This window comes from Pelobates fuscus, chromosome 1, assembly GCF_036172605.1.
Source record: "Pelobates fuscus isolate aPelFus1 chromosome 1, aPelFus1.pri, whole genome shotgun sequence".
In the NCBI taxonomy this organism is placed as follows: Eukaryota; Metazoa; Chordata; class Amphibia; order Anura; family Pelobatidae; genus Pelobates; species Pelobates fuscus.
This window is the reverse complement of record NC_086317.1, coordinates 463,494,801-463,509,778: the sequence shown is the minus strand read 5'-3', so window position 1 is coordinate 463,509,778 and position 14,978 is coordinate 463,494,801. Positions and strand designations below refer to the sequence as shown.

At 39.8% G+C, this 14,978-nt stretch overlaps 1 protein-coding gene across 4 annotated transcripts in view; it reads left to right on the top strand.

Annotated features, from left to right (window-relative positions):
• CCDC81 (coiled-coil domain containing 81) overlaps positions 1–14,978 on the top strand; it is a 367,311-nt gene that overhangs the window by 334,886 nt on the left and 17,447 nt on the right. For all 4 annotated transcript variants that reach the window (XM_063431077.1, XM_063431060.1, XM_063431068.1 and 1 more), the window contains exons 8-11: positions 850–967; positions 8,013–8,136; positions 11,999–12,145; positions 14,215–14,322. In XM_063431077.1, the coding sequence (XP_063287147.1) occupies positions 850–967; positions 8,013–8,136; positions 11,999–12,145; positions 14,215–14,322 (497 nt within the window). The remainder of the gene's footprint in view (positions 1–849; positions 968–8,012; positions 8,137–11,998; positions 12,146–14,214; positions 14,323–14,978) is intronic.

The following is a 14,978-nucleotide window of genomic DNA, read 5'->3' as shown; positions in this document are numbered from 1 at the left end:
AGATACATTAACGAATGGGAAACAGACTTCGGTGAGACCATAGAAGGTGGAGAATGCAAAGTAATTTGGGAAGCAGACAAAATTCTCAGCTGTGTCTTATTCAAGAACAAATGTTTAAAATTTTATTCAGATGACATATAACCCCAGTTTGGTTAAATAGAATAGGTAAAAATCCAAAAGACCACTGCTGGCAACTTTGTGGACATTAGACTTTGGAGGCACATGTTTATACATGTGGTGGGATTCCCCCCAAAAATATAATTTTTGGATGCACATAAGGGACCTAGTCACAAAGGGCTTAAAAAGATTGATTGATCTCTCTCCTTGGACCTGTTGAAGGAATTCCAAGCCATTATCAAAACCGTTTGAATTTAATCACACTAGCAGCTCGGAGGGTCATTGCAGCCATTGCGGTCATGGATGAACTGACTTCGAAAGTAAAGAATTCACAAACTGCATTTTCTAAAGTTTGGGATCCCTCAAGAGAATTTACCTCCAACAGGTTTTCTTCAGCTAATTGTGAAAGGCATTCTTTTATATTTATTTTTTCTCTTCTTTTCCTCTTTCTTCTATTTCTTTTTTAATTCTTTGCTTATAAAAATTATTAGCGCAGAATAATGATCTTAATACAACAGAAACATAATGTCTCAATAATAGACACAGTAAGAAGAAGGTATTCAATGTTTTATTCAACAAGCATATTATGTGTCTTATGTACTTGTACACTGTATTTATATTTAAATGCCTCTCCTAAATGAAGACTTTGAAGAGAGCTATATTAAGAGCAAAGCATACTATGGCAAAGGAATAGCAATTTCATCCATCCTTTCTCAACTTTTTGATCCACAGAAATTTCAACTCCAAAACGCTTGCTCAATCGACCGCACATTGTGCCAGCCAAATTATCTGGAATAAGCTTTAGTGAGGAATTGGAGAGAATAATTAAGCCAAAGACAGCTCCAGAAAGGTAAGCGAGTGATTCTATGAGCAATAGTTTCTTCAAGCATGGTGGGCGTCTAATGCAGTAGCACCTGGAGGCATGCATTTGGGGAGTCACATTGGCTGTAGGAATTCATAGTCTGTGGGCCACACATCTTGTAAACTAAGAGCAAAATTTGATATCGCCTCTATATTTAAATGTACCTTTCAGCCCAGGGAGCAAGGACAGCCACAGAGCCCTCAGTAAAATTGAGGCCGACAGCAAAACTTGAAACATAGATGCTCTTACAAACTCTGCAGCTTTTTTCAGTGAAGGTAATTTAGTAGCCACTCCCAAACACACAATGCCACAGAGATGTAATACCGGCAAAGGTAGTGTGATGGTGGCATTCTCAGTGCTGGAGAGGAGGTAATATCACATTAAACACCAATATATATTAGCGATCATTATGATCAATGATACACTATATGGACAAAAGTATTGGGATACACCTCTTAATTATGGAATTCAGGTGTTTCAATCAGACTCATTGCCGCAGGTGTATAAAATTAACCGCAAAGATAAAAGTGCAAATATAAATTAATCAACTAGCCATGCAATGTGCATTTACAAACATTCGTGAAAAAAATAGGTTGTTCTGAAGAGCTCAGTGAATTCAAGCATGGTACTGTGATAGGATGCCACCATTGCAATAAGACAGTTCGTCCCTGCTAGATATTCCATTGTCAACTGTAAGTGGTATCAATGGAAAGTTGAAGCATTTAGGAACAGGAGCCACTCGGCCACGAAACAGAAGACCACATAAAGTCACAGATCATGGTCACTGAGTGTGGCATGGTTTGTAAAAGTCAACAATGCTCTGTTGATACCATAACTGAAGAGTTTCATTGGTATTAATATCACTATAACTGTGCTGCGGGAGATTCATTAAGTGGGTTTCCATGGCCAAGCAGCTGCATGCAAGCCTCACATCACCAAGTACAATGCCAAGCATCGGATCGAGTGGTGTAAAGTATGCTGACTCTGTAACAGTGGAAACATGGAGTGACATATCATGCTTCTCTGTTAAATAGCCGAATGTGCGAGTCTGGGTTTGGCGGATGCCAGGAGAACATTATTTGCCTGACTGCATTGTGCCAAGATTAAAGTTTGATGAAGGAGGGATAATGGTATGGGGTTGTATTTTAGGGGTTGGGCTAGGCGTATTACTTCCAGTGAAGGTAAATCTAAATACTTCAGCATTGCTCTGTTTGTGGGAACAGTTTGGGGAAGACCCTTTTCTTTCCAGCATGCCTGTGTCCCAGTGCACAAAACATGGTCCATAAAGACAAGCTCTAAATACATTTGTCCATACGGTGTATGTTCTTTGCCTAAGGGGCTTCAAATTAACCGGTCATGAGAGGTTCACTTTAAATACTGCAAATTTGACTCCAACAATTCCAAATTAAAGCAGAAATGCAGCTTCTCTGGAAATCACACTATTGGATAAAACATAAAAAAATCACCTATAACTTTTGTTAACCTTTTCTATATGTGACATTCTGTTTTCTTTTAAATTGTATATTAAACAGGTGTCCACAAACCTTTCACTATATTGATATTTATTTTTGTTTATTGTTTTTACACTTAACACTGGAAACCGAATAGGCAAAACTCCCAAACAACCAAGCGTGCTTACTGGGTACTTGGAGAATTTTCTCAAATCAGCTATTTGGTTTTCCGTTCACTACAATGCAGAGCTCGGTGAATAAACCCCAGTGTGTCGCTTGTAAGGGAACGTTCTTTTTTTCCTTCAGTAACATTATACATAAAGTGACTTCTATCTGAATGCAGGGCATTTGTCAGTATTCTTCATATCTTTGTGTTCCACCTCATTTAACCGTTGAGATCAAGCGATGCCCTTACTTATTAAGAGACGCCTTGAGTCTTCATTCTTGCATGACTCATAAACAATTAATTCTAGCTGACAAAATGTTCTCCTAATGGTTTTAAATATTTCAGCGGCTATATGAGCTTTACTCAAAAGTATCGTCTGTCAGTGAGATGCTGAAAGGTGTATAAAGAGAATTCAATTAAGAAAGATTAAGCATGCAATAGGGTTTTGTGTCAAGGCAGCGATAAACCTTTATTACTCAGTGAAATGTAAGCCAAGTCTACATTATGGACAGACTTTACTGTTGTGTATTTACATTGCGGAACAAATGAATGCTCTATCTCATGCTCATTTTACTTGTTTTCATTCCGAACAAAATCATTATTAACATCTATAATTTACTCAGTAATCTAGTTACCTCTGGTAGCCCAGTGCGCTCTCGCTCTCATCTGGGAGGATGAGATAAAGCAACTACCCCCAAAGAAATGTAACTTTTATATAGTGAAGGTCTCTGGTATCCTCATCATATCGATGCATAATAACATTACAAGATCTGTAAGGTCCTTTGGCCATAAACATTTTGTAAGTTTCTAACTAAAATGTCAATGGACTATGCAAGACATTTTATGGTAACATTCTAAAAGTGGAGCAGTCACCAAGGGAACGAATGAAAAGTTCGAGTAGTTCGCTTCTCTTGGTGATTCACTCAATGCTACATTATGATTGGCTGGCTTTATGTCTACTTGGATTATAACAGAAGGCCTCTTAAAAAGTGCTGACTTTGGAATGAGAGCACACTATTTCCAGGGGATAGAACGCACAGGACTACAATGGGCCACTCACTTATACAAGGGTGAAAACTTCATATCTTTTTGGGATTTACAGCATAGAGCACCACTAAAGCCCGCAGATTTTTTTTTTGCTACCTTCAGATTAAAGACTTTGCTCAAGAAAGATTTGTTAGGGATGCTGCACTGACACAGGTGACATTTTTTGAGAGGTTGTGTCTTTGTGAGTCCTTTCCAAAGCGCCTGATTACCTTGAATGCGCACTTGAGCTCCAACACCCAGGAATGGGGTAGACTACATTACACCGATCACTGGGAATGTCCCGTAGGGAAGACCCTGGAAGGCATTGAATGGCAGGAAATCTGGGAGGCAAGCAACGCTTCGTCTATTTGTGTTTCTTTGCAGGAACAGTCTCATGGTGCTCAGAAGTTCAAATGTTCTGGAACAAAGTCATATACCTATTGTCCAATGTCTTTCAGAGGCAGGTTGAAGTGGACCCATGGGTATTCTATTATCTGGGTCACTAGACAACTGGACAAAAATAGAATAAAAACGCCTCCATAAATCGACCCTTGCCACTAGGCGAGCATTAACCCAAGCCTGGCTGAAACCTATCCCACCTCCCATGGAAGCAGTGGTACAAAAGATAAGATACCTGTCTAATGGACAAATTGATAGCCGAAGTCATAAACACAATGTCTACGAGATTTCAAGCAGATATTTAGCTTCTTGTAACACATTCTCATACCAATGTTTTTGCTTATATCTCCTTTTTGTTCCGATACTTCTATTTTTTCTTTTTATATAAAACTTGACGGTTGATCCTGATATTATCACGTGATGGAACACTCATTGAAACACCTTACTTTATGTTCCTGCAATATATAATTTGACACGTGTATACTGACCTCTTATTGTTCATAACATTATATTCCTTATACCTTTTGAAATTGTGTACATGTCATTGGTCCTGTATTCATGGTATGTGACAGGAGTCACTAAAACATGAAAGAATACAACTTAAAAAATGTAACATCTACATATGTTTATTTGATAAATTTACAGTTAGAACTGAACTACAACATGAGTCATTTTGGTGGAGCATTGATTCCAAAATGATGAAATAATAAACATCCCCTTTGTGATTTTACTGGAAGCATTAGGTTGTGTTTGCTCAAAACAAGAGATAGGACAAAGGTGGGACAAAACAGAGGTAATGTGCAGTCTTGGCTGCCTGCATACCTGAATTGCCTTCCTACAATAAATTTGGACAAACTCATATCAACCAATCACCGTACCTCTTGTGGAAATTAAACATTTGACTACTTGTTGACTCTAATATTGCCTTTATGACCGGTTTAAATCCTTGCATAAAGTGTTTGTGCTCCTACACTTTGATTGCAAACATGGAATCTCCTCCAATCCATTTAATTAATAAATACATTCACAATCCAAATAGAAACTTGGCACATTAGCACAACATAATTTGGCATTGAGTACTAGGGTGATGCAGTGTTTAATCCCACACTAAAATGTTTGGCTGGAAATACCCCCACAGAGACTGACTTGGTTGGCCAGTTCAGCACCTCCTTCACTAGCTAGTATGTACATTGGCTTAATTTCGCATTAAGATTTCGTGGAATCACTGCAGGCTAGAAAATCGTATAGAAAATAAAAAAATGAATGAAAATAAAGATACTCCTATTTAAAGTTCCCGTTTCTGCAATAGATGTCCACGCTTTACATATACTGTCAGTTAGCACTGCCGAGAAAGGAAGTGCGAAGGAAGACATCACGAAAGTACCAGCAATGTCGAACAGGTTTTCTAGTATTCTTAGTGATTTCAGAAACAAAGCAGCAGCTTAAACAAGAAACTACAATATATATATATATATATATATATATATATATATATATATATATATATATATATATATATATATATATATATAGTAATTCCAATAAAAAATAATCACAATAGCTCCGCTCAATATTTTCCTACCCAACAGACCCAACCAGGTACCCAACCTAAAGGTCCAATCCCATTCCTCAAAGAATCTGGTGTCTTGGGTTAGGTCAGATGCTATCTTTCTTAGGTCAGCAATGTGTTGATGTATGGGTCTCGCATGGTCAGACAAGTTAGTGTGGCTGGGCTGTAAGATCGTGTTGTTAAATATCATCATATTGTCAACTGATTGACAATTTGAGTTATTCCTATTTTTACGTCGGAGGGTGGTTTGGTTAGTGTACTTTTCATCTGTAGTATTTGCATTTAATGTGATTTGTCTGCATTTGGGGATATTAGTTGGGTCACATGTCATGTTATAACAAACCTCACCTTTCGTCTGGGGCTTATTTGCAAAAAAGGCATATACTGGTATGGTCTGAGTAACATGGCTATTTTCTACTTCCGAATCGTTATCCATAATGCTGAATATGTGTTTTAAAATACTTATAGAGGTAGGTACAGCAATGAAACAAGAGGATATAAAACAGCGGTACTAAGCATTGTGCTTAAGCAAAAGGAGGAAATGTTAAACGCATTAGCCATATAAATCCAAATGTTAGATGGTTATGATAATAGGCCATCCTGAAAGGATTTGGGTGGCAGCATCATGATTTAGAGATGGGTTTGCAGTGGCTTGCGTGGAGATAGTCAGCAGAACCTGGAAAGGACCATCAAATCTAGGTTTCGGGTTTTTCCTGACATACCTCCTGATCACCACTCAGTCTCCAGGCTGCAGATTGTGGGTGTAGGTACTGTTTTCTGGATCTGGAATAGAGTCAAACACTTGTTTATGTATCCTACCTAACCTACGGTAAAGGGCTTGGACATAGGCAGTCATGTTGCTATGTTGCATCTGAAGTGTTTTAGGGAAGTATAGACCTGTCTTGGGTGCACATCTAAACAGAACCTCAAAAGGGGATAACCCTGTTCTTCGGTGATGTGTGAATCTTATATAGAATAAAGCTAAGGGCAGACACTCAGGTTTCCCTAACTCTTGCATAGCTTTTAGCTGTTTTATTTTTCAAAGCTTTTAGCTGTTTTATTTTTCAAAGTTCCATCAGCCCGTTCTACCTTACCACTACTCTAGTAATGGTAGGGCATGTGAAAAGCTGGGCTTACTCCTAAGGCTTGCATTATTTATTGCATAATTTCCCCAGTGAAGTGGCTACCTCTGTCACATAAAATCATCCCATATATCTTTTCCCTGTTTACTGCCTTCAAAAAGGTTTTGTTATTGTTCTTGGACTGAGGCAATCCAGGGGAACCGTGGTGAAGATCTAACTAAAGTCCCACAGCCTTGAGTAGTGTGGCTGGAAATACCCTGAACAAAAAGAGGGGAGTTGTAAAGGACTACTTACTGAAACATATATTTTTTGATGATCACTGTTTATAGTTTTAGAACTTTTAGCTAAACTGCAATTCATTATTCGTGGAATATGCTTTTAACATACTTTTTGTGGAATTGTTATGTACCAAGTGTCTTGTGTTTAAGAAAACTCTGACCGTAATGCTCATAGATAAGAAGAATACGCTAGCTGTTACATTATGCTCTCGATCACCAGTTATTAATTACGTAGACACTGCTCTTTTTTTGCATAAAAACCTTTGCTCTCCCATTAAACTGTAGAAATCAACTTACACTGACAACCTGTGTCTGCATGTCTGATATCCCGAGCGCTCGATATTCTCTAATCTGGAAACCTTGAAGTATTATTCAGGTCTTTTCCCTGACAGAAGTGACCAGCCAGTCAGGTTGACCTTATACTTTTCTATGGGACTCTTCAAAGTTATGACTTTATCTCATACATTTTAGGAAAAGAGCAGAAATTTATGGAAGTTGTAGTTAAATTATCAGCATTTTTACTTATGACAGCTTTTAACTGAACTACAACTCCCAGCAATCTTTGCTGCAACGAACCTTGTATGGGTGTCCGGCTTGTCTCGTTAGTGGATCAGGACAATAATTGTTTTTGTGCTGCATTATATGAAACAGCTGACTTGGGCGAACAGATTGTATCACGTTTCTCACCTTTCATGTGATGTCCAGCTCAGAAGCATCATAACACATTTAATGTTTACTTTTTTGTTTTCTATTTTTTTGAGGGGGAGGAGGTTCCTTCAAAAACTGCCAAACAGGGACTCTCAAATTTATCCTACAGAGAGGGTGGATGTCAGAAGGCCCCTTATTAAATCAATCTAGATTTGGTACATGATTCTCAGTTTCTCAGAAAGTTTCAAGAATATACATTGCTACTATTGGCCTCCTTCTCCATAAAAATATAAAGAAAGTGCTGCTTTGGAGGTGGAGGAAACTTGTTCTGAAACATTTGGTATTTCATAGTCCATTTATTTGTTGCATGTTCTCTATAGTTTAACCTTTTATCCTGCCTCTCCTTCCCCTAGGCTGGGATCATCATTATCTGCCAAGCTTTCAAAAACTGAAGTGGAAGTATGCGACACCCAAACTGATAAACATCAGATAAGACCAATGACATCTGGATGCATAGACCACTGTCGAGCAGGCCAAGTACAAAGAAAATCCAGTTATTGCAATTCAGCTTCTTTGTTCTGTGTACCTTTCTGTACAAGCACTTACTTTTTCTTAAATATCTTGTATCTTCTATCCATCAAATGCACTTCTCATAGTAGCCATACCAACTGGGATCTTATAGAGCATCTGTCCCTAGTTCTATATGTTTTTCTTACCTTTTTCAAATTAACTTTCTATGGGACCAAACTGTTCCTTTAGAGTAAATTTAAGACAGCCACTAAAGGTGGATTTCACCTTGCAATATAAACATTAGCAGTTTCTAAAAATATGCACTATTTTACATTGCAGGGTTAAAAAGAGACCATTTCATACTCTGGGCACCAAACAACTTTATTGAAATTGTTATGATGGTGCCAGAAGTTGCCTGGCACTGGCTTATCTTTAGGGGTTAGACACAATCAATTTATCCACAGTGTCTACCATTCCTTTCTGCCCCTTGTCCTTCTACATTCTAAAACAGAAGGCTCAGACCGCATCGGACAGGGGTGCCGCTGACTGATTAAGACAAGCCAGCTGACATTGTAAGCCAATCAATAGCTTCCCATTTATAAATACAGCTTGTGAAATGTACGTAATCAGTGGCACACTTGCCTGATGCTGCCTGTAAGTGGAAGGACAGGGGGCAGAGCAGAACAGTGCTGGAGCACAGACTTTGGGTTTCTAAAGATAAGCCAGGGTCATCCTGGTCGCATAACAACTTTATTTTGATGAGGTTGCTATGGTGTTTAGACTGTTCCTTTAAAGTAAATTTAAACACCCAGCCCACCTATTTTATTGGAGAACACAAATCCGAAAATCCACAAATCCGATTTTAATGCTTGCATATGACTCACAGTTGATATTGGAACAGCCACTTCTATTGAAGAAACTCCTTACACAAAAAAGCTGACTGGAGGGTGGACCTGTCTTTCTTTGTTATATCACAAAGCACCAATGCTATTTGTAAGCCTTTTTTGTATGTTACTTTTTTTTCACAAAGTGATCCATACCTGAAGTTGAACACAGTTCATTTTGATAATAGCTTTAGGATAGTGAGGTTCGAAGCAACCGGAGCAGAGAGTTAATATATTTCAAGACTTGTGCCAGAGGAAAACATTTGGTTTGTCTGAAATTAAAAACCAATTAAGACAACCCTTATTGCATTATTAAATCAATTTAATTAATCTAAATTTTGCTACTGAATGAAAATCATCCTCTGTCCGATAATGTGTTTTTTTAACAATATTTACTGGGTGCACATACTTTCAGTGCAAGACACCGACTGGGAGGGATGGTTCTTCTTACCTCCAGTGATTGCCTCAGCATAAGAAAAACCTCTTTAATGTTTGCTGATTGAGTAAAAGAAGCAAATGCTGCTGACCTTCTAATTAAATCTGTCATTTTAAATTTGATTTAATTAAATCTCTCATTAGAATTCGATTTGTACATTGCCGTTCTAGTTGTCAGACAGCAGTTGTAACACATAACCATGAGATGGCACTGTGTCATTTAAGTTACAAAATTGTTGAAAACCACATGACGCGTCTCTGCCATAATATTCAGTTATTTGTTAATAGAATTAACAGCTGATGAAGGTTCAGTTGACTCTTTAAAGTCTCAGATGAACTTTTTGATGACTTTCTCCCCGTGTCTAGATCTCAGCCATTCATAGAACTGTTGTAATATTGGCACATATGTGGAGCTAAATGAAGATAATATTATTAGTGATAATAGTAATATCAGACGGAATCCGATTTAGCAGACTGGTTGGTTTCTATTGATTAAACTGAAGCCTCTCAGAAGCCCAGTGTCAATGTATAGACTAGAGCAGGGATAGGCAACCTTCGGCACTCCAGATGTTGTGGACTACATCCCCCATAATGCTCTTGCACCCATAATGCTGGTAAAGCATCATGGGAGGTGTAGTCCAAAACATCTGGAGTGCCGAAGGTTGCCCATGCCTGGACTAGAGTATAGTATCATCAAATCACCATAGAAAATGACCCCACTAAGGTAGATCTAAAGTTGGGGTTGGAATTATGGAAGTTTATGGGGAACTTGTTAGCATTGGTCAAGGCCTGATTGACTGTGATATGAGTTATAGTCCATAGTATCTTAAAGGCAGATACCTCCTAACTCTAAATTTAGGAATCCACCTAAACCTTCAGTGTAATGCACTAATGTATCCCCATCATTACAGCATCAGGGACAGCAGTGTCCCCTGCTCTGTAATAGATTTCAGTACTCTAAATGGCACTACAATCAGCCAAGATTCATGTTGCCATTTTAAAAGTGAATTCTCTAATGCATTGCAGATGTTTATAGACTGAAGGCTGGCTGACAATCATAGAAAATATCCACAAAAATGATCCACCTTCAGTACTAACATTCATTCTCATGGCTAGTGCTATGGGCCGATACCTCTCCTCTACTACTTATTCAACAGCTGCAGTAATGATTGCAGGCATGATCGCTGGCACTTAGTTCCAGCAGAGGAAGGGAAGGACCTGGGAGGCTCTGTGTTCCTCCCGCGAACAGGCTGATTGGAGCGTTGCCATGCGTTAGCATGGCACCTCTCCGATACAGTGCTCGCAGGAGGACAGGAGAGTCAGCCTGCAACCAGAGTAGCTGCAGGCTAAAGTGAACATGTCACCACTAGACCACTAGGGATTGCAACATTATGCCCCCCCCCCTCTCTGGTAAAAGGTAAGAAGAAGAGGGGGGAGATATTAAAATAGATTTTCACATCTCATTCACCTGCACACAGCATAGACCCTATGCACCCTTCACACACAAACACACACTACACCACACACACACACACAGACTGTCCCCCCTCACACACACATACAGACTGCCTGCCTCAAACACACTCCACCCCTCACACACCCACTGCCCCCTCACACACCCACTGCCCCCTCACACGCCCACTGCCCCTTCACACGCCCACTGCCCCTTCACACGCCCACTGCCCCTTCACACGCCCACTGCCCCTTCACACGCCCACTGCCCCTTCACACGCCCACTGCCCCTTCACACGCCCACTGCCCCTTCACACGCCCACTGCCCCTTCACACAAACACTGCCCCTTCACACAAACACTGCCCCTTCACACAAACACTGCCCCTTCACACAAACACTGCCCCTTCACACAAACACTGCCCCTTCACACAAACACTGCCCCTTCACACAAACACTGCCCCTTCACACAAACACTGCCCCTTCACACAAACACTGCCCCTTCACACAAACACTGCCCCTTCACACAAACACTGCCCCTTCACACAAACACTGCCCCTTCACACACGCAGAGCACCCTTTACACATGCACAGCAACTCTCACACATGCACAGCACCCTTCACACAGATATAGCACCCCTCACAAACAGCACCCTTTTCACACACACTGACCCCTCACCCACACACTGCACCCTTCACATACACTGCCCCCTTCACACACACAGCACCTTACAGACACACATAGAAAAAAAAGTTGAATAGAATTTAAAAAAATAGATTAATTTACGTACATATTTAAAAACAAAAAACTTATTTCTAAAAATAAATGCTCCTTATGCTTTAGACCATAATAAATCACTGTGCTCTTACATCAGGCTGCCCTCCCTTCCACATAGGTATAAAAGGGGGCTAAGAAGTAAATATATGAGGCTACGGCATGCATAAATGTGTATGTATGGGGATTTCTAAATAGAATATTATAAGAGAAGGGTATCTGGTGCCATATGTTACTTAGCTGGATGCTTTCTCTGGCTGTCTGGCTCCGGATCCTTCTCCTAGATGTATACTTGCCCTATACTGTACTAGATTGCTGACCCTGTAACCATGTGTTTCCTGCCAGGAGCTCTGTTACCTATGCATGCAACGTGCCCAGAATAACATCCCTGTGTACCTTACGGAGGAGAGAAAACTAAGAGAGCAGGAGGAAGAGCGGATACTGCTGCAGTACCAGCATATGAGGGACCTGGAAGCACACAACAGGGCTCAGGTATTTTATGTCTCTCCAGAGAAATATCCATATGTTAAGACTAGTCCTGGTATTAGCATTTTGTCCTCACTGTGATCTGGCTTTACAACTGTATGTTAAATGTCGTCTGCATAAACTGTCCCAACACACAAAAGCCTGTTTTTGGCACAAATGGCATTTCTGTTCAATTGACATTTAAGGCACATATAACTAAAATATATCTGGGAAGCCAATGCATGCTAATTACCATTAATTAATGAGGATTTAATATAGGCTTACAGTTGCCAGTTGGATGCCGTGGTTAAGATGGAATCTGCCAAATGAAACATGGAAATCTTTAGGATCATTGCACATACCGCGTACAAAATGCATTTCTTGGCGCATGGTACATAATCTTATGCTTTGCTGAAATTTCAAGATACGTACAATAAGCATGTATGTACATGACACTGTTAAACAAGCTACCTATCATGTCAAATTATGCGTTGTTTGATCCTGACACCCATGCCTTTCTTCTATGTCTCCTTCGATGGTATTGCATCATGTTCCTTGCCACTCTCCCTGTCGTCCTGCTAAGATCAGTCTGGTCTTCTACATCTCTGCACCTACTTTTCTTCTCATGCAACTGTAACATTATTTGTTTACCAAGACCAGCCAAGCAGGCAGATCAGGAGCAGAGCCAGCAGCAGCAGATTGGAATAAAATTAATATTTTACTATATTAAGGGGAATGTTTGTGTTCCTGATTTGCCTTTAACACACCCTTAACTGCACCTGTTGGTTGACCCTACCATTCTCCGTTTAGATTACAAGGTTTGGTGAAGGTTTTTCAACACCTACTGTTTGTTGGTTTCTTTCTTTAAATCTACTTTTCCTTAATGTGATCATAATTTACTAAACCTGTACCACTCTAGTCTGGTCTACGGGATAGAACTGCACTCTGCTATCAGGGGATGCAAATTCCATTTCTGAGACTTGCTCTCCGAAGGCTACAGGCTGACCTCTGAGCAGCTGTAGCATGGAATGCAGTAGATCCATGTCTTGTACACGGCTGCTGTTGAATGTGTGAATAATTTTATTTTATGATCCTGATTTTCTCTCGTTAAGTAAACCAGTTCTTGTGTAAAAGGCTTAGGGGTATGAGGTACTTGGTGGGATTTATTTAGTGAATGGAAGGGGTGGGGGGAGCTTGAAGTGTGACAATGAGAGGGATTTGTGGTGTAGCAGGAACAACTTTAGGATAAATATATGGGATCATTTGTAGGAGATCAGATACATACACATACCTTACACCAGTGATGGCAAACTTCTTTTAGCCTGAGTGCAAATGGAATGGAAATCAACTAATTTATCTCAAAGTGCCTACAATGCAATTAAACATGAAACAGACGTAAGATTGTGTGTGCTACATGTGCTGGGTGTTTACATTTATTTAACTGCATTAATAAAATAAAATAGAAAAATGGTTTGCCCAATCCTACTTAACTTTTCTTTGCAGGGAGGAGGCTTTCTTCCCTGGTAGTCCAGTTGGGGTTAATACCAATTCCCTGGTGGTCCGGTGGTGGAGTACGTGGTATATACCCCCGCCTAGTGCACACTATGTTAATCACTTCTTCTGGTCTTGCGTTCAGTGAGGAAGTCAGAGCACAGGATGGAGAACTGAAAGGAAGCGATTGATATGGTCTGCACCAGGCACAAGTGCAGTCAATGCTCTCCACCGCCTGACCATCAGGAAATCCTTTTCTAATTTAATATATTGCCAAATGCGATGGGGACAACAGCATCCAGACACTGTATCACCCCACCTGTGCCGCCTTATGGTAGTGCCGTCAACCAGAATACCCATGATGTGGCAAACCTCTGGCTTGTGTGCCAGCAGAGAGGCATCTGTGTGCCTCATGTGGTATGCATGCCATAGGTTCACCATGAATGACCTAGATTAGACCAATACGGCTTGGATGTTGTCATAGTTCAACTCTGCCCTTATAAACACTAACCTAATTCCGCTCAAAAATTTGTGTTTGGCTAACACTTGGCTTTATGGCACCCCTTCATACCCCTTGTTTGTTAATGTATCTGACTCTGTTTCAGCTAGCTTCACTGATGAACAAGGAACAGAGCCAGAAAGATGCTGCGTATAACCTGGGAGTAGCTGATGCAATAAGGGATGAAAAGAATCAAAAGAATACTGAATTTTACGTAAGAAGCTACTGTTTTTAGTTTACAATTGAATCCGATCTGTTTAATGCGTTGCACCTTTAATTGTTGACTAATCGGGTTTTGGGGATATCCAGGAAGGATAAAAACTATCTTGTTTGCAAATCTCTTTGTTTGCTAAAAGTGATCTACCGACAAATATTGAAATGTATGACGAACACATTTTATCTTTACTTTTCAAAGTTCTAATTTTATATTTAAAAGAAAATCATTCCAGTTTGTTGGTGTTGGCAATAAAAGGTCTGAGTGTAGGCTGCAATCTATCTACAAGATACCTTGTGTATAGCATGTTTCCTACCCATTGATCACAGGAGGATTTCTGAAGAAGCTCTGACTTCAAATTAGGTAGTTTTATCTCTAATATTTAGCAGGAAGGAAGCCGACACCGGGGTCTGAATGACTCATTTTATGTTCTGGTTTTTTGTTTTGCTTTCTGAGGAATTGAATATGTTGACTGATACTGCACCACTGAACGTGGAATATTTATAGCAGCAGTCAATACACAAAATGATTATTCTTTATGTAAGATTCCATAAACAGCATACGCACAGTATAGTGTCAGTAATCATATTACAGAAAGCCAGTCATGTCAAAACCAAAACAATACAATGGAATTGTAATAAAGTCTTTTGTGCAAC